Below are 15,852 nucleotides of genomic sequence, written 5' to 3'. Positions count from 1 at the left end.
GAACCCTACAACATCACATCCAGTGACATTAATAATTGCAGATAGAGTAAATATTTAAATGTGAAAAATAAAACCATTAGAGTAGAAGAAAATAAGATAGTTATTTTTTTGTTTTTTGTTTTTGGTGTTTTTTGTTTTGTTGTTTTTTTTAATAATCTTGGAGTTGGATAGAACTTTTCTCAGAATTAAAGCTGTAAATCATAAGGAGAGAGTAATAGGACCGCCTGGGGCAGAGAATAAATAAAGTTTGAGGAAAAGATCAGAGGTGATGATTTCCACTGTACTAGAAGACAGAGGGCTAATATACGTATATGTAAAGAGCTCTTATAAATGAGTTAAAAAAAGACAGTCAGTGCAAGAGAAAAATAGACCAAAGACATAAAAAGATAGTTCATAAAAGAAGAAAAATAGATGGTGATTTTTTTTTTTTTAATTTACAAGGTACTGCTTTTTCTCTCTCTCACATTGATAAGGTTAAAAAAATACTTCTCCATGATAGGACAGCTGTGGGGTGTGGGGACCCTCGTGCACTGTTTGTGGAAGTGTAACTGCCGCAGCCTTCCTGGGGGGGGGGGCAGGCAGGCGTGGGCGTGTGCGTGCCCTTCACCCCAGTGCTCCTGCTCCGCGGAAGTGTGGTTCTCGGAGATGTCGGTAACGGATACTAGCCACAGGGCGGGTTCTCCAGATAGGAAATTGAGAACAGTCACGGGAGATGCTGAAATAAATTAGCATGCTCTATCTAAGAACTGTTGCCATTTTGTTAAATGATCCATATTTATTACCAAAGAAACATGTCTACAGTATTTATATGGAAAGATGTTTGTTAAGCGAAAATAGCAAGTTATGATGCTGTATGGTACAATCCCATTTTTCTTTTATGAAAATTTCATGTGGCTCTGTACACATGTGTACACGAAGGGACTTCCATTGGTCAGCGGTTCTCTCACATACAAGTTGCAGTGGGGCTTTCATTTTGTTCATGTATGTTTTCAGATTTTACAGAGAATGCATATTAATTTTGAAGTTGGAGCTTGGCAGTCGAGGTTGTTACCTTAGAATGGAAGCGTATTGATGTTGAAGGTGGAGGGATTGGGCTGTCGCTCCATTCACGCGCGTTTCCTGAGTGCCTGCTCTGAGCCAGCCTCCACATGAGTCTGCAAACGCACCAGCCACGTATTAGTGCACACTTGGTCTTGCCCTGCGCGGAGCAGGCTGTGAACAGGCACGTCGGCTCAAGCGGGAATTGGGGGTGCAGGGGAGAGGATGGGGGGGACCGATCCTGGATGGATAAGAAGAGCCAGGTGGCTCTCCGGGCAGGAGAGGGCCCGGCCAGCAGCTCGGAGGCTGCCCTGGGCCTGGTGTGCTTGCTGGAAGAGAGGAAGCACTGGTGGCCGGAGCACTGCGAGCGGGCCAGGAGCAGGACGAGCTGCTGCAGAGATAGGTAGGCCCAGATCACCAGGGCACAGGACCTGCAGTGGGAAGCCACCGAAGACCATGGGAAGTGCTTTTCATGGTTTCAGTGTGGTTTGCAGATAAGGCTCTGGTAGAAGGAATAGTTATGAGGTTGAAAAATGCTCCTAGTCCTCTGCTTCCCAACTCTTGCCCTGGGTAAGCACTCAGCCCTGTTAGTCTCTTCCTCTCCATTTGGTCAGCTGGCATCAGTCCCCTGGGGTTGTAAGTGTTAAACCAAGATAGAGCCTGTAGAAGGTGCGTGTTGGGCCGTTCTCTTACAGTACATATCCAATAGCGGTGCCGTTCGACCTTGTATTCGGTTTGCAGAAGTGCTGTTTAAGCTGCTGCTTTATACAAGTATACTTAGAAAGCCCTCGAGAAGCTTTCATTTTAATATTTGTTGATTGCTTACCTTTCTAATTTGGAGGGAGACATGGTTTAGGAATGATCATTTTAAAATAATTTTGTGATTTAATATTTTATTCCGGCCCCTTTAGTCATTTTGATTAGTTAACATTTTAAGTGAAGTTGATTCTCCTTTTAAGAATTTCCTTGAGCCTATGTTTATTAGAGACCATAATCTACAGGCAGTAGAGGATTAGTTTTATGGAACATTTTTCTAATGGAAAATTTCAAATACACATGAAAGTAGAGCATGCTTTAGTGACCCTACACAACACAACACACAGACACACACACGCGCGCGCATGTATTCATCACTCCACTTCAACCATTAACCCCAGGACTAATCTTATTTAATGTATCTCAATCATAGCCTGTCCCTGGAACATTTCGAAGCAAATCCCAACATCATGTCATTTTATCCATTTTATCTGAAAGATAAACATAAGCATGACAAAATGGTTAATACTGAGTAGCCTTACAGAACATACTTTTAATTCCCAGTGTTACAGCTTTGGGTTTTTTTGGGGTGTGTGTGTGGGGGGCGGTTATTATGAATGTACACATACAGTGCACCAGGCCTGAAATTGTATAAATTTGTGTAATCAGTACAGACTCATTTTGCTCCTTTTAAATTTAACTTATAAATATTACTCTCCCACCTTTTAATAGCTTATCTTGAGGTATTCTCTATAGCAGGAGGTGACTGTGGATGAAAGATTATTATATTTCAAAGGCCTAGAATATTTAAATGCTTTGCATCTATTTTAACTCCTTCCTTGCTCTGGAGCTGATGAAGGAGGTGAGGTTCTCAGGGGCCCAGCAGCATACATGTCACCAAGTTCTTTTATTTGCCTGAGTGCGTTTTCCTCTCACAGTCAGCTGGTTTGCAGTACATTTAAAATTTTTCTTCATTGTGGTTTACCTGAATATCCTTCACAGATAGTAACTCACGGTTTTGAAAAATAAAGTATTTTAATAAATCAGTTAGCAGTTATTAAGAGCCATTTACTATCTGAAAGAGAAAGAGAGTCATTGAGTCTCTGTTGAAGTGGATGGTGCAAGGAAGAAGATGTTTCCTTTTAGTACTTTGTATTTCTCTTAAATAAAATTTTCCAAATATTCTGGGGTAGAAAAATTGTACCAAAAATTTTTTAATTCTTTGAGGTGTAGAGGACACGCCATCACAGAGGCAGTGCGAATGAAATGTTTACTGTTAGAGGAGGGGGCTCTGTGGTGTGTGCTTGCAGAAAAGGACCATGTCATTCGGTTGGAGTTTTGTTCAGGTTCCTTCTCGTAGTGGAGTCACATATTGTGCCTGCTTACCTTGTACAAATTCGGCTGGATGCCGGGGACCCCACCCTTCCTCTCAGGGAGAGGTCCGGCGGGGCCCAAGGTGGGACCCCTGCGGCCCTGCCCCTGCGTGTGGCGCTCATCACAGAGCCTCCCCAGGCTGAACCGAACCCAGTATCAGCCCCTGGACCACAGCATCCGGCACCCTTGCACTGCTTGTCCAAGGAGGCTGTAGGCCTGTAGACATTTCTGTCCTGCTCTGCCAGTGGCCTGACCATGTGTTACAATTTTCACCTTTTCTCAATAGCTTCATTTGCTCCAATAAGCTTTGCCATCAAGGCCAAAGAAAATGATCTGCTTCCCCTGGAAAAAAATCGTGTTAAGCTAGACGATGACAGTGATGATGATGAAGAGAGCAAAGAAGGCCAAGAAAGTTCTAGCAATGCTACGAGCGTCAGTCCAGCTGTTGCTCCACCCTGTATAGTTGTTGAGGAGAAGAAACCTCAACTTAGCCAAGAGGAACTGGAAGCAAAACAAGGTTTGTAGATACATTTTAAACTTCTTGAAAGAAAGTACATAAATACAAGATTAATCTAAGCTAAAAGTATTGAGGCTGACAACTAGAACCTGAAGTGTTTGGAATTTGTTGGGAGTGTGTAAATTTTTTTTTTTTTTTTGAGCATTTGAAAAGTTCTGTCAGAGTCATGAGTGCTGCTCTTCGTTCAGCATCAGCTGCAGTGCCCTTAGCACTTTGTAGAGAATGCACAGAGGCTGCCATCGGCCTTGTGCACCCCAGTGGAGTGCTTTAATGGAGAAGCACTTTGTGCTCTGATTGCAGCCTTGGGGTGCACAGCTCGCCTGTGCTCCCAGCTCGTGTTAATGCACCACCCCAGGAGGTGCCTCTTGGCGAGGCTGTGTCAAAGCAGAGCCTCAGGCCCTGGAAGAAGCTATGAGCCCAAGCTGGCTCCCTGGCCAAGGCCACCACCACAGCACCCGAGGCCTTGGCAGGCTCAGCTTGCGTCGCCAGTGGCGTGGGGTGGGACCACTCAGGGTCCTTCTTCCCCAGTGCGAAAATAAAGTCTGCTCTGTGTTTAATTAGGTCATTAATGATTAGCTTTGTGGTTTATATATAACCGATTCTTTTCAGTTGCTGTTTCTGTATACACACAAACAGATCACACAACACATATGAGAGGTAATGTTTTAGCCACAATTTGCCTGAATGTCAATAGCGTGCATTATACTATGCTTGTCCTCCTTAAGCAGATTTGGATTTATGCATGTGTATGTAAGCACTCACTGTGTAAGTCAGACCACTTATCAGATCATTTGGAATTGAACACTCTTCATGTGTGTTGTGTGCCTTGCGTCGTGTGAATATGTAGGATCCTGTGACAAGAACCATTTTGATGGTTTCCATCATTCCAGCTTCCACTAGGATGGAAGTGGTCAACCTGCTGATTGATTTTGAAAGTGAAATATCAAAAAACTAAAAATTATAAACCTGTATTGTCAGAAATCTATTTGCCCAATTTGTTTACCTATTCTGAAATTTTATCGTACTAGGTTTTTTTTCAAAAGCTGCGTTGTATTTTTTTGGCCCTTTTGCCACCTTTAAAAATTAAGATAGCAAGATAAAATATTGCTTGCTCTAAATTTTTTTATTGTTGTTTATTTCTTAAGCGAAGCAAAAGCTGGAGGACCGACTTGCAGCTGCTGCCAGAGAAAAGCTCGCCCAAGCGTCTAAGGAATCCAAGGAGAAACAACTCCAAGCAGAACGTAAAAGGAAAGCTGCTTTATTTTTACAAACCTTAAAAAATCCTCTGGCAGAAGCAGAAGTTGGAAAAATTGAGGAGAATCCTTTCAGTGTAGAGGTAAGTTAGAGAAATTGCATGGCAGCATTATTGGGGCGGCACAGTTGATGCGAGTATGTAGGTGCTGTTGCCCCGGCTGAGGAGATGAGCTCCCCCAGCTCCTTCTTCCTCCCTGGGCTTACGTACTGTTCCCTTAAGGATCCGATGAAACTCCTCCATGGCTGCACGTAGGCACGGACACTCCACATGTTGGATACACTTTCAAAGAGTTCACAGGACCTGACAGCTCAGATTAGGTGTCTCTGCTTTCCGGCACACCGTTCAGGTCCGGTGGGGGAGCGTTCTTGGTAACTCGGATCAGGCCCGTTGATGGAACATGGTAGAACAGACTGCGTTAGCTCATCGGTGTTGGCGGCAGCAGCTGTGGGGTCTAGGTCAGCACCGGGATTTTAATTAAAGAAAGTAAAGTAAGGTGATGGCCAATGTCTTCTCCTGAGAGGGGTCCCGAGCACAGACCCGTGAGGAGGACTGCCTGGGCCCTGCCCCTCGCTAAGCTGCTGGGCTGTGGACTTGGGCTCTCCGGGCCCCAGTCCCTCCTCAGATGGCGACGGCAGCAGAGCTGCAGCGAGGCTGTGTGGGGCAGGCTGCGGACGTGCTGACCCCACGGCAGCCCCTCATCCTTGGGAAAATGCGTCAAACAGGCCCAGTGACGCGGAGACTTCTGTGTTCCAGTTCATATGCTCTTGTAGTAGGTCCACCTCTGGCTTTTATTTTGTATTTAAATCATATTTCAAGAATATATAGGGATTTTTTGTGAGTTCAGGAACATTGTAGAGACATGACTTTTTTTTAAATTGCAGTATAATTCACAAAACATAAAATGACCCATTTCAAAGTGAACAGTTGAGTGGCATTTAGCACATTCACTATGTTGTGCAACCACCACCTCCATCTGGTCCAAAGGCCATACTTTTTTTTAACACATTTTTTATTGTGAAATTTAACATGTATACAAAACAGTGATAATTTTCAAAGTACGATTTAACACGTACTTATATAGGTGATTTGAAAGAATGTTACAGGTTACATTTCTACAATTTCAGTTCTTATTGTGAAATATAAGATATACAGAAAAGTGATAACTTTCAACGTACAGTTTAATGAGTAGCTATAGAGCAAATTTCAAAGACTTATGGGTTACAAAGCTACCATTTCTGTCATTTCCTTCTAACTATTCTAATACCCTAGCATCCAAAATATAAATATATATGTATATTTATATAAATTTATATAAAGATTCAGTATTTGTAATCCTTTTTTAAATCTTATCTTGTCTGTTGCTACCCCTTCCTCTAGTTTAATCACTTTCCCAATCTCCAGAGATGTCTACTCAGTGACCACCCTAACTTCTTCATGTTTAAAAGGGGTGTTGACATTATGGGAAGGGGGCTGCATCTGGTTGTTGTTCTTAAAGAGGCCGTTGCCTCTGGGTTTTAGGACTTGACTGGCGTAGGAACACTCTGGAGGGTTTAAGTTTCGGGAAAATAAACTTAGCAAGTGAATCTTTTTTGGAGTCTCAGCTAGGGACCTGCGTATTTCAGTAATACTGTTGCCTAGGGCTTGGCATACTGTGGCCATTTGGGATATCTAGCTGGAGCTTGCATAAGGGTAACCTCCAGGATAAAAAGACTATAACTTTTTTAAAATAAGAAAAATAATAAAATATGACTCATCCATTCAGCTTGAGGGAGGATTGTCTTTGTATCAATCACTTGTGACAAACTGAACCTCTTATAGCTAGTCTCCCAATTTTAAATGCATTAAAGGCCTACTTTACATTTAATTATAATAGCAGAATGGGTTGTAGACCCAAATTAGGCAACAGGTAAAAATTGTGGCTTTTTCATTTTAAGAGCAGTTAAAAACAGTCATTTTAAAGAAATCTTTCCCAGCCTCAAATCTCTTTAAAAATAAAAATAGTGTTACAGGAATTTTACTTTTTAAAAAGCTTCAAGCTGTCAGAAGAACTGAAATAGACCAAGAAGCACTCAGGCCTCAGGCTCTGACATCCGCACTTGTGTGCCCTCAAGTGCTCTCCTTGCTCCGTGCTCGGCGCTCACGTGCTGGTCACTCTTTTTTCCCCTGAGCCGTTTGAGAGTCAATTGCAGACACCCTGACAGCTCCCGTACGTGCCCCAGGCTGTGTCTCCTAAGGTCAAGGCCCCTGCCCCACAGAGCCAGCTCGCCGTGTCACGGAGGCTCCACCTTGGCGCCGGGCCCTGGAATACGCAGCCGCGGTCAGTGTCCTCCAGGTGTCCTGAAAGCGTCTTCCGTAGCCACTTGTCCCTTTAGTGTAGAAAACTCCCTTTGCTTTTTTGACTTAATTACTTTGATATTTCAAAGATCTGGGGCTGTTATTTCTAACTAATTTTCACTGAATTTAGTAGTTTGGTTTGTTTGGTTTTCCATGGAAAATAGCATTCTGGTTTTTAACATTCTGCTGAAGGCAGAGTCAACTTTCTTGTCTCTGAAATTAGTCTGAAATTCTATCAAATCTGGCAAGAGGCCTCAAAAAGTACACCCTGAACTGAACTGGGAGACAGTGAATTTAAGTTGTCGTGAGGGCTTGTGGAGTTGTGGAATGCCGTGGCGTGACGTGTGGGCTGGCCGCTGTGCCCTCTGAGAGCCGTCGGCGGTCTCTCCCGCTGGGCGTCCCGCCTGGTGCTGGGCCCCGGAAATTTGGAGGGTGTGGGAGTCTCGCCACAACCCACGGGCCCTCTGGCCCCTCCAGCCTTCTCACTCGAGAGAGGCACAGCAGACAGTGGGTGGTCGTTGCTCGACTCCGCGAAGGCCCCGGCGACAGGGAGGGCAGGCCAGGTGCAGCTGCTCACCATGCCGGTCAGGACGACACAGGAGAGTGCTTTTGATGTGAGGAGGGGAGGACCAGATACCTCTGCTTTTGTGGTAACAGCTGTGAAGGGCATGAGCTAGCAAGGAGGGGAGGGAAATGGTAAAAAAGCAGGGGTAGGAATGTGAGTGGTGCATTTTTGTTTCCTTATTTATATCATTTGTGTGGTAAATAAAGGGTTTGATTAAAAGACATCTGCAAGAATACTTGAACCAATTACATTACGTACTTACATCTGTATCTCCTAGTAAAATTCTGTTTTAATGAAATCTCAGTCGCAGCTAGAATCATCGCCATGAATCCAGTCTTTCCCAGTCTTCTGTCCTTTCGAGTGACAGCTCCCAGAATTTTTCCTCCTAAACTTGAGGGGCCACAGCCAGCCACCTCTTTCCTATATGGCTGCCCCTAGGACTTCTGCCCTGTCCTGTTTTCAGAGGTTTGTGTTGACTCTCTAGTACATGAAAATGAGTCATGCCCTTTCTTAAATCATTTGGATGGTTTCTGGGTATATAATTATACAGATTGTAGCTACTAAACCATTTCAACAAAAATGTGATGTTCGTAGCAGATGATGCTAAATGTCTAACTGCTTTGAACTAACAATGCTTGTAATTAAATGGGAAGTTGTCTTTAATAATTACGGTATGAAAGGCAGACAGTTTAGACCAGAAGGACCTGAGGCAGTGCTGCTTGGGCCCCTCGGGGTCCTGTTGAGGGGGTCAAGACAGCACCCCCACAGCCAGACCCACAGGGGTGTCGGCACGCTTCCCAGGGGGCTGGGTTGGCCACAGCAGACAGCCTACTTCCTCGTGTCTGAAATTCATTTCAGACAGCCGTAGTGCCCTTTAATTGACTTAAAGAAGGGCAGTTTGTAGTTTTCACTTTACTTTTATGAAAGTAATGCTACATATGATTTTAAGAATTCAAATGCTAGAGAAGGGTATAAAATGAAGAGTAAAAGTCTTTTCCAACTTCTTTTCCTCAAGGTGAACGCTATTGCAATTTCAGTTTCTTGTCTGTTCCTTGAGGGGGAAAATCTTCTCTCTCATCTGTCTATAGATTTACAATTTTACAATACTGGGCCCACACCGCATGCCTGTTAGAGATCCTTCCATGCCATTGCCTAGCGTGGTGCTTGGCGTGTCGTAGGCTCCACGTCAGTGTTGGCTGGGGACTGGCTGCCAGCACTTGCCGTGCTCCCCTTAGGCAAACACCGGAACACACCAGCTGGTGTGACCTCCCTGTTGTTGGAAGTGTCAGCCTTCTCCAGGGTTTTGCTGCAGGGAAAAGCTTATATACTTGCTATACTTCACCAGGTACAGCCATGGCTTCAATTCCTCGCCGTGGAATTGCGGAATCCAAGTTTCTGTGCTTTTTATTGGTTTGCAGTATTGCTGAATTGGTCTCCGAAAAGATTGTAGCAGTTTTTGCTGCCTCCATAGGATATGAAAATAACTGTTTTCCCCACACCCCTGCTAACACTGTCTGTCCAGTAGGTGGAAAATGGCATCTCTGTTTTAATGGCATTGAGTGTTTTTTGGTCATTTGTGCTTTTCCCCACAAACTGCCCCCACACCCCTGACCTGTTCTTCTCTCAGTTGTCTCTGTCGCCACCAGCTTGACTCAGCTCCTTGTGGCCAGCACTGCAATCGTTTTTTCCACTGCGCATTTTGATCCACCGCACGTGGGGTTTATTTCGTGTAAGGAACAAAGTGGAGAGATATTTTTCCCTTCATATAGCTAGACAGTTGTCCCAACACCATTCAAAAAGTCACACCATCCTTTCTCCACTAATTTAAAAAGCCTCCTTTATTATGTAGTAAATTTCCATTTGTGTTTGGTCTATTTCTGCGTTCTGTTTAGTTTCAGTGACTGTTCCTCAGGACAGGTGATGGCACATATTCAGGTATAATTTCAGGTGGTGTTTTAAAGTGTGCGTGTCGGCATGGAAAGATGTTAACAGTGCATTAAGTTTTTAAGAAGTACATAAAATATATAAAAGCATACATAAATAGTTGATCTAATCCATTTTATATGCTATCTCATTTTTGTTGTGTGTGTATGTTTTCTTAATTCAAAATGAAGAGAAATCAGAAGTCTTGAACTGAGTCCCTTTTGAGCTCTCATGCAGTCATTTATCATGGCAGCAGGCTCTGTGACCTTTTTTCTATTCCCATAATCTTTTCAACTTAATGAGCCGTCCAAGTTTACCTGTCCAGTAAAAGTTTGAAAAGGAAACAAACAAAACCCGGCAGTGCTTGTTGAACATCTGTTATGTTCAAGGCACTCGGGGAGATGAATTGGAAACCTCTTTCTTAACCCATGACCATGAAAATTTTATTTGTGGAGTTAAAGATTGCAGATGAAAATTTTCCAGAGGACCCCCCGGAGGCTGCACAAAATACATTTGGGGTAGATGGGTAAACGGAGAGAGGACAGACTGCTCTGCGGCTCCTCGGAGAGACAGACACAGAGTGGGCTGGGGGGGGACCAGGAAGAGGGCGGACACTCCCAGGCCAGAGACCCTGGAGGGGTAAAGGGGGCGGGGCCTGCTCTGGGAGCAGTGGTCCGCAAGACCCCTGCCCTCACGGGCTCTGCTGAGAAGGTCGGCTCAGATGGTGGGGGGCTGCCAGGGTGAAGGCATCGTCCCAAGGGAGGAGGGCGGCCGGTGTGCAGGGCTGCGGCCACTCCTCAGCAGGAAGGTGGGGCAGACGGGAAATGCGGGTGCCTCTGAGGGACGCCGCGGCGGCAGTGGCCCGAGTCCTGTGCTCGGGGGTGCAGCTGGTAGAGATTTGAAAATGCGGGTGTAGAGGGTGCCTTGGGAGTCTTAGTGTTGGAAGTACGTGTTTGAGTCTTATGTGTGATTATCCTATTTTATAGTTCATGTGTGCTTCACAAATAAGAGTTTATTTTAAAATGTATGTTAATCTCCTCTTGAGCAATTCATTTTTGCCACAGCCAAAAATAGTAGTTGTTAGCTTTTGTGCTAATTTGTTGCCAAACCCTTCAGTGTGATACAAGGGCTGATTAATAGTACTTTCCAGTGCTACGCCAAAGTGGTGGGGAGAAACCATATTTTTTTCAAAAGTCCATCTTTTCTTCTCATAAACACACCCAAACCAGCCTACCTCCCACCACCCAAGATGATTTGTGCTTTGACCACTTTTGCAGACATATTAAATTGCTTCCTGAAGAGGCAGCTCGGGTTCCTTGGGAGAATTACTCGGCACTCATCAGTACACATAGCTGGTACCAGGCCCTCCCAAAGCAACTGAGAAAGCTTCTCATTGACGTCTGTGTTCAGAGCGCTTGGCCAGGGCAGCTGCAGGTGCAGCACACGCAGAGGTACGGGAACAAGGAGAGGTCCTGCCTCAGGATGGCCGTGCAGTTAGTTTTCCAGGTTGATGCATGCAGTGTAAACTAGCAGGACAGCTGAGAATCTTTTTGGGTGAGCCAGAAATAGCTGAAAGTCATTACACTGAAGAGTCATTATTTTTTGTGATATGTGCTGTCTGCTGTGATGGACACTAGCCACGTGTAGCTATTTAAATTTGTTAGTTGGAATTAAGTAAAATTTAAGGTTCAAGTACTCAGTAGCCACATATGGCTAATAGCTACCACATGTCACAGGCAGAGAAATTTTGACCATTATAGAAAGTTCTAGGTTACTTAGCCAGGTGGCCATTAATTCATTCAGTTTTGTTTTGTTTTTTTCCTAATGTTTTTAAAGTCTTGATTGGTGTAGCAGTCAGAGCTTTGGTACATATTAGGAACCCACACCACAGTCCCCACACTTGCATAACCAAAAATAAGAACTAACTGGGTTTCCACCCTGAAAAGTCATGAGCCCTGAAAACAGCTGTGCTAAGGAGTGACCTCGGCCTTGCGTCCTCCGGCCGGCTCTGTCCCCAAGCCCTCCATCCTGGCACCCACCGCCCCAGTGCGCCTTGTCGCTGCACCTGGTCCACGGCAGAGAGGGGCCTTCCCTTCTGGCTCAGGCAGAAGTCCTAGCACTGACCCATTCCGGCCCTGGTTGGCCTGACTCGGGCCCCATGCTGATCTCCAACCAGAGCACAATGGCCAGGGCGGGTGGCAGATGCTGATTCGTCTGCTGGGCTCCTGAAGGAGGGCGTGTCATCCAGAGCTCAGGGATTGAGAGGGAAGCAGGGCCGTGGCCCACAGACGTCGTATTTGCACAGGTAGTGCGGAAGGAGCAGCAATCCACTACAGGTATCTAAACAACCTGCATATAGTTTCTTGAAAAATGTCATGTCTCATGTCATTGTAAGTGTTATACAAATACACGTCCATCCTCGGCTCTCTGGGTGTGCATCAGAAATACCTTCATTGTTGTTTGGAGAGGCTGGTAATAAACCTGTATCCTTTTAGTGAGACTTCTTAGTTTCAGAAGTGGTAGTCTGTGAGGGGAAAAGTCCATCTTGTAATGGAAACGCCGTGGCAACACAGATGAAGCCCTAGAGCGCTGTCTCGTGGTACACGCCAGCCCCATGTGCCTTCATCGGGGGCTCCTTTGTTCCTGTCTTGTTTCTATTCCTGTGTGTTTTTGTCCCAAGTTTCTGATACTGGGTTCATGAATAGTTTTAGAGTACTCTCAAGCTGAAAAAAATAGAAAGGGTCAACACAGGGAACAATCTTAAGTCAGCCTGGCAAAGATGAGCATAGTTCAGAGTTATGAATTGGGCCAATTTTCCTTTAATGGTGAAGGATAGTCAATTTATTAGGATAAAATAGAACCCATGACTTAATTACAAGTTATGTTTTGAAAACACCGATTCTGATTATCTCCTTGCTTAAAGGTGGAGTACTAAACTTTATCACAGTGGGAAAGGCATTAGTATGAAGGCAAAAGAAAGAAACAGTAAAATTTAAAGATGAAATTATTAGGCTTCACAGTAAAAACACAAGTGGAAAGCCAGCTAATGAATGTGCTTACATGTCCATTTGGATCAGGACTTGTTTTTCCACCTCTTCCGCCTTTAGTGTCACACGTTACACACCTGGTACAGCCAGGTGGTTTAGTTGGGGAGGAGAGCAAGTGAGGAGAGCACTCCAGAGGGGACAGTGGCTGTCACATTTGTCTGTCCTTCTCATCACAGAACCTACTGCTTCTTTAAGGACAGGATGTATGTGTCCTTTCTCAAAACGGGCTTTCTCTTTCTGTCTTCCCTGGGAAGTACACCAGGCCTTGTTCTCAGGAGGGACTGGAGGTGGCTGAAGGTCTCCGAAAACTAGTTTCAGCGTTCTCTCGTCATTTCTCTCCCTTCCTTTCTCTTGGGCTTAGAGGCCTCAGGAGGCCTCCAGAGTGCCGTCACTTAAATTCCAAACAGTCTCTCATCCCTTAGCTTAGTCCCATTTTTTGTGTGATATATATTCCTAATTTAGAGTACATGGTTATTGAATTTTTAAAAACTCATTAAAAGATGGTGTTTCTGGCAGTACAGCAGCAGATTTCCCTATTAACCAGCATATCTGAGCCATGCCACAGGTAACAGTTGGCATGTCTACTAGCGACTGCCATGGAGCCTTGTGAGGACCCCGGTGCCTTCCGAATCCTCACGGAGCGATGGGGGTGTGCTTGGGCCAGCGACACACGTCCTGTGGGCTCTGCGCTTTTGTGCGCCCCTGCCTCTGTGGTGTGGAGCACGTACCCAGGGTTCCCTTTCTGCAGCCTCTGGTTAGGAGCCTTGCCACATTTTATTTATTAGATTATTTAACTTCAACTATCTACTTTGGTGTGTACGCTTAACAGACAAATCTTATCTAATATAAGAATGGAAGTAGCTGTTCTCAGATATAGAAATAGGTTTCTTATCAAATGTTTCAAAATTGTCCTATCAATAAAGTATTTTAAAATTTCAAGTGATTCATATTGTTACACTAACAGAATTTGAAGCACGAGAGACCTTTCTGACCAAAACAAAACAGGAAAAAAACCATCCCACAATGAGATGGGTTCCCTTGGGAAGAGGAGTTTCTTTCCCCTGGAGTGAGTTTAGGCGGAGCCTTCCGCATGAACCCGGCAGTGTCCGTGCAGTGTTAGGGCAGAGGGAAGGGGCCAGACACCAAGCGGGGACGCTAGGGAGTCCCTGAGCCCTGCTGCCGGGGCTCCCAGTTACTGAGTTTGCTAACCGACCGAGTGAGGCCGGGCTTCACCAGCGAGCCTCGGTCCTCCTGCCTCTCACACGCCCTCCCGTGGGGCTCTCTCATGGCGAAGGAAGGAATTTAAAGGGGATGTGCTGTGGGAGGAAAGGCTGAGAAATCGCTGTCAGGTCATAAAGCAGCGAATCCTGTGGTGACCCCCGCAGCCTGACAGAATTGTTTCTTCTCAGAGCCAAAATGTGAACACTTTGGAAGAATCATTTATACAGAGTGTCGCTCCCTCTTGTCCAGCTGGCCTAGAGGGTGGAGAGCGGGAGGAAAGCCAGCTGCCCGGTGCACATCTACCGCTGCCTCACCTGCTGCGGGCAGGGGGCCCTCCGGGCAGGGGGAAAGTGCCCTGCTGCGGCCGGCCCAGAAGGCAGCTCAGCCACCTGCAGGTGACGCACTGCCGACTTCTCAGTCTTTCCCGAGGTGGGTGGAGGTCAGTGGGGCTGTAGTTAAGGTTCATGTACAGCCAATTGAGGAATGACTTTTCTCAGTGAAGAAGGGAAAAGCTGAGGGGGACAACAACAGCCTTGAATGTAAAATAGTTCTTTACAAACAGAAGGTGGTTCTGTTTTCTGCTCTGGGCAGTCTTTTGTGTGATACACTGGAATAAAGAGGTGGTATTTTTTAGTCATAGAGAAACTTTTAGTTTCAACCTCCATTAAAAGTTATTTTCAGAGTGGTACAGGGATTTATAAAAAGCCTAATGTTGATGGCTGGGGGATCTCTTTTTCAAGGGAAAGTTGAATTATTTATTAAAGGAGCAAACGTAGATCTTTCCTAACTTTATATCCTAACTACTGTTGTGCTCCTTGCATTAAAGCTAGAACTCTGCGGCCCTCCAGACTAGTGAGGGAGCTACTGGGTGGGAGGAGACTTGGTGGAGACAGGTTGTGTATTATTCTTGTAGCATCTGAGGAGCCTGCAGCGAAGGCCTTTCTAGTCCTAATTTTCACCTCAGGTGCTGGGAGAGCCTTTTACATGGCCCTAGAAAGAAGTGTGGTCTTTTAGAAGAGGTGATTGGCACTTTGTTGGCATGAGGGACCCAAAATTGAAATTTTATACCTCTGCATTCAAAAAATGTCTTATTTTCAATATTAATAAAGACACATTTGCTTTTGTTCACAGGAAGCCAATAATATGCCCTGTCCTCTACTGACTGGAGCCAAACCTCTGCCTACTTTGGAAGTTAAACCTCCCGAAAGGTCTTCAAGCAAGAGCAAGGACACACCCAGGGAAGAAGAAAAAGAAAAGAAAAAGAAGAAGCACAAGAAGAGGTCCCGAACCAGGTCCCGGTCTCCCAAGTACCACTCGTGCTCCAAGCCCAGGTCCAGGCCCCACTCCAAAGCCAAGCACTCCCTGCCCAGCGCCTACCGCACGGTGCGGCGGTCCAGGTGGGTGTGCGTGGCCTCACAGCCCCCAGCCCTCGCCCCCACGCATCGGGGGAGCCTGGGCACTTGCTCGCCAGATCTCACAGAGCTGGGCAGAGCTGAAAACACACACCTCTCTCGTTCATCTGGCACTTCTAGATGTGTTCTTAGACATGTAGCCTGCAAATCCAAATCAGAGCTTTCAAAAATCCCTTTTTGTTTTATACTTAACTTTCTACAGTTCATCACCTGCTACTAAGCTGAAAACTATGTATTTATTTCAGCTTTAACAAGTCCTGGAAGCCGACTTACCACATTTGCTGAATGTTTGGAAAGTTTGCAGGGTGGTGTGTTGGGTCTGTGTTTTGTTGGTATGATTGAACTTTTCCATCCTGATTTCTTTTGCATTTGTAAATTTCAAAACAAAAGAAATCTCCCCCACTTTGTCT

At 45.3% G+C, this 15,852-nt stretch overlaps 1 protein-coding gene across 6 annotated transcripts in view; it reads left to right on the top strand.

Annotated features, from left to right (window-relative positions):
- LOC119519150 (splicing factor SWAP) overlaps window positions 1–15,852 on the top strand; it is a 101,765-nt gene that overhangs the window by 66,993 nt on the left and 18,920 nt on the right. For all 6 annotated transcript variants that reach the window (XM_037816618.1, XM_037816617.1, XM_037816619.1 and 3 more), the window contains exons 12-14: window positions 3,455–3,685; window positions 4,831–5,021; window positions 15,162–15,427. In XM_037816618.1, the coding sequence (XP_037672546.1) occupies window positions 3,455–3,685; window positions 4,831–5,021; window positions 15,162–15,427 (688 nt within the window). The remainder of the gene's footprint in view (window positions 1–3,454; window positions 3,686–4,830; window positions 5,022–15,161; window positions 15,428–15,852) is intronic.

Source organism: Choloepus didactylus, chromosome 23 (assembly GCF_015220235.1).
Source record: "Choloepus didactylus isolate mChoDid1 chromosome 23, mChoDid1.pri, whole genome shotgun sequence".
Lineage (NCBI taxonomy): Eukaryota > Metazoa > Chordata > Mammalia > Pilosa > Megalonychidae > Choloepus > Choloepus didactylus.
The sequence above is the reverse complement of the archived record's forward strand: the minus strand, read 5'-3'. Positions and strand labels throughout refer to the sequence as shown.